Source organism: Sphaeroforma arctica (genome assembly GCF_001186125.1).
Source record: "Sphaeroforma arctica JP610 unplaced genomic scaffold supercont1.749, whole genome shotgun sequence".
Lineage (NCBI taxonomy): Eukaryota > Ichthyosporea > Ichthyophonida > Sphaeroforma > Sphaeroforma arctica.
The window spans coordinates 19,113-23,468 of record NW_014039809.1 but is presented as its reverse complement, the minus strand read 5'-3'; the positions used below and the strand labels follow the sequence as shown (position 1 = coordinate 23,468).

At 41.1% G+C, this 4,356-nt stretch overlaps 2 protein-coding genes across 2 annotated transcripts in view; one reads left to right on the top strand and one right to left on the bottom strand.

Moving 5' to 3' along the window:
* The window catches only part of SARC_08382 (hypothetical protein), a 3,697-nt gene extending 2,987 nt beyond the window's left edge, over positions 1–710 (bottom strand). Inside the window, exon 1 of the mRNA XM_014297640.1 lies at positions 562–710. Coding sequence (XP_014153115.1) covers positions 562–620 — 59 coding nt within the window. The 5' untranslated portion in view covers positions 621–710. The remainder of the gene's footprint in view (positions 1–561) is intronic.
* A 245-nt stretch (positions 711–955) lies between these two features.
* SARC_08381 (hypothetical protein) overlaps positions 956–4,356 on the top strand; it is a 4,798-nt gene continuing 1,397 nt past the window's right edge. Inside the window, exons 1-3 of the mRNA XM_014297639.1 lie at positions 956–1,271; positions 2,596–3,136; positions 3,902–4,161. Of these exons, the coding sequence (XP_014153114.1) occupies positions 999–1,271; positions 2,596–3,136; positions 3,902–4,161 (1,074 nt within the window). The 5' untranslated portion in view covers positions 956–998. The remainder of the gene's footprint in view (positions 1,272–2,595; positions 3,137–3,901; positions 4,162–4,356) is intronic.

The window sequence follows — 4,356 nt, the reverse complement described above, 5'->3', positions numbered from 1 at the left end:
AACTTTAACGGTTAACTTAATAACTAACTAACTAACTAACTAACTAACTAACTAACCTAACCTAACTAACTAAACTATTAACTAACTAACTAACTAACTAACTAACGTACTAACTAACTAACTACTATACGTATATATATATATATATATATATATATATATATATATATATATATATATATATATATATATATATATATATATATATATAATATACATATGGAACGGGGTAGAGTATTGTCGATTATGATTAGAAACGCAGTATACTACCCGTGCGAATTGAAGTTAGAAATTGAATCAAATCTTAACATGCGCAGTTCAACTCGCCTCTTACACATCGCATAAAATATCGTAGGTATATGAAAATCTATGCATCTTCAAACACATATGGAAGATTGAAGTCAAGATTTATATTTCAAGACATCGATAGAGAATACACATATATCATAAATAAAGGCCTGAGAAAAATTTCCTCATGCCAAGCAGTATTATACACATATATTACTTACGTAAAGCATTGACAATCTGTGTAAGATAGCATGGCACACATATATCACTTACGTAAAGAATGGAGGGAAGTTATACATGTCAGGCCATTCGAAATCGTTTGCCGACACCATAATGCTATCAGGAATACTAGTGATACCTAATAGATCAACCTAAATTCACCCTAGCTGAATATTACAACGTTGATTGCAAGTAAATGAGGATTTATTAATACAAATACACGTATATATTTAATTTACATATATATATACATACATATTATTGTAAATATACTGAATACATGTTCGCTTCAAAATGCTTCAGAAAAGCAAAAGTTGCATGACTCATCGTAAATATCATGTCAGCGTGTCGTCATGTCATGTTTATTTCTGCACGACATCGGCGAAGGGCTTCATATTATATATAGAGTTCTACACATTGTGAAAGCTTCATGATAATGTATGTATATACCTGATCATAAACGCTTTAGTGCTGAGTATAAATAGCACACTATGGATGCTCTTACTGCCACTGGCACCAGTCCCTCGGTGGTAGACACAGCAGCGGCAGAAATAAGAGCCACACTCGACGCAGACAACCTCTCTGTGGTTGTGTACTTCACAATCGGGTTTACAGGACTGCTGCAATTGCCTTTGATTGTGGATGCAATTGACAGCCTGCTACCGAATACGATTGGCAGAGCAACACATGCAGCTGTATCATGGCTGCTAATTGTAGGAATAATATCCGTATATCTGGGATGCCTGGTGTTGAACATTGCTAAGGTATGGGTATGCTGTTCATGTTTGTGTACTTCGCAGTTGGGTGTATAAGGTTATTGTGCTTGCGATTGATATGCTGTTTTATAGTACAGACGAGAGGTCTACACAGCCAGACGCATCATGATTGTTGGCAGTGGGTATAGAATCGGTGTATTTCGAATGTCTGGTCTTGGATACTACAGAGGAAGACTAAATAAAGACACATGTCCCTGTTTTTTATATTGTTCGCGTGTGTGTACATGCTTCACTGGATTCGTGTATATATTTGTGTACGTCACGATCGGGATCCCGAGATGATCTCCAGTGCCTCCTATAGTCGATGTAATAGGTAGTATGTTGCCGGGTGCAGTTGGAACTGCACTTATTCAGCTCGGTCATGGGTGATGTTTGTGGCCCATGCTCAGTGTGGCCGAAATGTCTGATTTTGATCATATCTTCGGTAAGAATAGTTGTGTTGTTTTGAGCATGTCCCGGGAGAGTCTACATATGTTTGTATGAGTTCCTAATTGTTAGTCTTCCTTATATCGATATTATAAAAATGGCAGTAGTAAGTTGTTTATATGTATACCGGTTCTAGATTAAGACACCTTTTTGCTCGATGAGACGTCTCTATCACTACAGATCGGATTTAATGGAGGGTTCTGTGTTGTTAGTAGCCAATTGAACCAGACCGGACACGTACGCACCTACCCTACATACGGGTTTTCGGGCATTTAGACAGGCTTATTAACATTGGTTTATATGCAGATAGGTTATAAAAATAGGTTAAGATTTATAGATCTTAAAGGTCAGCTGTACAATATTCAGCACCACCCCTATATATAGTATGTCTGTTTGCACACATTAGTGACCGTGTTGCTGGTGGCAAACCCGCTATCCCAGTCTGTATGTATACATGCCTTTATATGCCTATATATTCTATGTAAAGTGGCACATTGAAACACAGATTGAAACACCTGTATATCACAACTAAAGTATAGACCCGATTTATACATCGATAGATCCTTCACTTCACGTAAAAAGGTGAATGGCATGAGAAAGATTACATTCCGGTGGTCATCCTGTTGGTGGCAATCGCCCTATATCGGTCTGTCACTCTAAAAATACAGGCATATATGTATATATATATATATTCCCATGTATACCCCAAACGAAGTAGATGGCATAATTGATGTTGTATATACTCGATTCATGCCTTTATAGACCCCCCCCCCCTTCTAGTAAGAACGGTATGGCATGACAAACGGCACATTCATTTGCACTCAGCAGTGGCCGTCAGCAAATACACGACATTGCTAATGTATGTATCCTATCTTTACCTGAGCAGGTTCTCCCCTTCTGGCAAGACGAGTATGGTATGTCAAACAACACTTTTCTCATACACACCGCAGTGACCATGCTACTGGTGACCAACTCTCTGTCCCAGTACGCTCTAGCGGCAATACTCATACCAACCAAGGTCACCCGCCCCCACAGTCAAAAAACAACTGTGAAGCATCAGAAAGGGCCCAGCGACCACCCGGAGTTACCCCGCGAGTTGGGGAAGGAGAGTGTTCTAAACGATACGAAGAAGAGCACAGCAAGTGATATGGTACAAAACCCGGCCAAGACGTCGGTAGAGCACACTGCGCATACCACCGTGTCTGAATCGGAGTGTAAGGGTGACCAGTTGGGAGTTGTTCAAAGTAGTGATGGGGGTGCAGATACGTCGGATGCGGATCGAACAAGAGATTTTGGGGAGAAGAACACGCAGGAGATAGGACAGGCCGCGTTAATGCCGGAGACCAAGCCAGGGGTGTACTGTAAAACCTGTGGGGCAGAGCGAACCCGCTGGCAAAACCACTGTCACACGTGTGGGTGTTGTAGCGGTAGGTAGAGTTTGTGAGCACTCTTTGTTCTGCGAGTTGTTTGGATGGAGGGGAGGAGTGTGTGTGGGTGTGTCAGTGCATTGCCACGCTCGAGACGTCGTACCGGGCTGTCTGGGACATTCTATTGCGATGCCTATGTAGTAGTCTGGGAGTAGCGAAAGGGTGTAACGTGTATTTTTTCTGGTAAATTGATAATACCACCACCACATGTGTGGGTGTTGAAGTTGTATGTGGTTGTCATGGCAACTGTCTCATCTATACTGCACATACGTGGTGATTCTAGAGCGTCTGTGAGTGACGTTGGGAGTATTGCACATTGTTGAATGAAGCCATAGTGCTTTTGGGCCGATCACTATCAACGGGGGTGTGCACTGTAAAACTTGTGGTACGGTATAACAGGATCACTGCCACAAGTCTGTATTATACGGCGGTAGAAGAATACTCTGAAGTGTGGTCTGTATAAGTGATAAGGAACGTTCGTGGATTCTACTTTATGGTGGTACTCTTTGCTGACTAAATTCACCCCAGCCATGAAGAACTTCTGTCAATGGGCAAGGCGGAGGAACGCGATTATGTATACATTCTCACGTCTGTGCCACTACACCACACGCGCATGGAATGGTCCCTTGCCTAGTTGCTACTGTGCCCACTTGCCAATATTACCACATACATTGAGTTTTTATCCCTGACACCTCACGTTCTGCACTAGTTTTATCACTCATCCGATGGTATTCTCCCATGCCTTGGTTGCATTTCTTACAACAGCACTGATGGACCACCACTGCCCGTTTCTCAACGGCTGTGTGTGGGAGCGTAACTACGTACACTTTTTTCTGTTCTTGGGACATTCTGTGAACGCTGTATTATACAGTTGGTATGTAACATACCCGATATTCTACACCTGTTTCCTGGTGGGAACATCGGAGAAGAGTGTCCCGTGTCAAGGTATAGGACCAGCATTGTCCTTTATCGCTGTCCCGCTGACTATGCTGGGAGGACTGGTACTAGCACTCTTCTTCTTTGAGGTAAGTTGTGCCCTTCCGCACACAGATCCAAAAGTATGTTTGTCATATTTATGTATCGGTTTATACATAACGTGTGCACACGTGTATTTGTTTAAATATATATATATATATATATATTTACATATATATATGTATATATATATATATATATGTATGTATGTATGTATGAATGAATGTATGTATGTATATGTAATA